This window comes from Gallinula chloropus (assembly GCF_964237585.1).
Source record: "Gallinula chloropus genome assembly, chromosome: 4".
Taxonomy (NCBI): Eukaryota; Metazoa; Chordata; class Aves; order Gruiformes; family Rallidae; genus Gallinula; species Gallinula chloropus.
The window spans coordinates 15,832,198-15,833,346 of record NC_140088.1 but is presented as its reverse complement, the minus strand read 5'-3'; the positions used below and the strand labels follow the sequence as shown (position 1 = coordinate 15,833,346).

At 48.9% G+C, this 1,149-nt stretch overlaps 1 protein-coding gene across 1 annotated transcript; it reads right to left on the bottom strand.

The window, feature by feature from the left end:
* Positions 1 to 227: 227 nt before the first annotated feature.
* Positions 228 to 755, bottom strand: TMEM229B (transmembrane protein 229B; the record flags this gene model as incomplete). The annotated part of the gene is made up of 1 exon (XM_084263921.1): positions 228 to 755. The coding sequence occupies exon 1, from the start codon at positions 729 to 731 to the stop codon at positions 228 to 230; it is 504 nt and encodes a 167-aa protein (XP_084120047.1). The 5' UTR covers positions 732 to 755.
* Between the last annotated feature and the right edge of the window lie 394 nt (positions 756 to 1,149).

Genomic DNA, 1,149 nt, shown 5'->3' with positions numbered 1-1,149 from the left:
AACTAACAAGTAACTGATACTGGTCCTTGGAGCCCAAAGAGTAAAATCCATAGAAAATCTATTGGTTCCATTTTTTTTCTGGTATATCCCATGCACACCCCCATTAGAAAAATGGGGTTTATGAATCTTATCATACAGCAAGGAGCAGTACCTCGGAGCCAGAGCTGACAGTCTGTGGTGGAGGCCTGGGCTCTCTCAGATTGCTAAGTGTGGTTCTGAGTCACTGCTCAATCAGTCTTCACGTGGCCGTTGGCCAAGGCGATGGGGACGGTGGGGGCCCCCGGCTCAGCAGTCTCATCAAATCGTAAGCGCAGGGTGTTTCTGATCACCAGCTGCTCCATAATGAAAGATGCACAAAACCATGGGATTGCATACTCCAGGGTGATCAAGCCCATGAAGTCAAAATCAAACTGGGAATAGTCCCACGGGCAGGCATTAAACTGGCGTAGGATGAGGCCGGTGGTGAACTCCCAGAGGTATGTCCAAAGCGTGTAAATGAAGCAGCGCACTACAATGTTACACTTGTCTTTGAGATACAGATACATCTTCTCCACAATGAGGATGGAGGTGCCATAGATGAAGAGCGCCCACACACTGGTAACACCTGGAAACTTCCAATTAAAGTTAACCACAAACTCCCAGGCAGCTGTGAACATCACCTCACAGAAGTAGCCGTGGATGGCATAGAGGTACCATCGGGAGAAAGCGGTCAGAGGTTCTGCCGCAGCCATTCTTCTGCACACACCCCAGCAGGCACTCTGAAACGGGGGGGGAGAGAGAGAGAGAGAGAGACAAGTCAACAAGGATGTCACAAGTCCTTATGCCCCAGATGGCAACACACACAAACTCCTCTAACACCCACAAAGGGCAAAACTGACAAATAAGTCAATTTTAAATCGTCTCATTTTTACCACAGCAAATTTTAAGTCCTAGGGAAAAGTGGTACCTTACCAAGCTCTCAGTCTCAGAATGGGCCCTGCTCTGCCTGGGAAGCGGGATGCAGGTGGAATTGCACTGTAGGTAAGGAGGGAGCTGACAGGTACAAGGGCTTTGCCAGGGGTGAGGCTGCCAAAGAACTTACTGGTTACAATTCAGCAGAAAATTGTGGTGATGTCACAGGGGGCGGAAATCACCTTTCTGCTCTTTTTA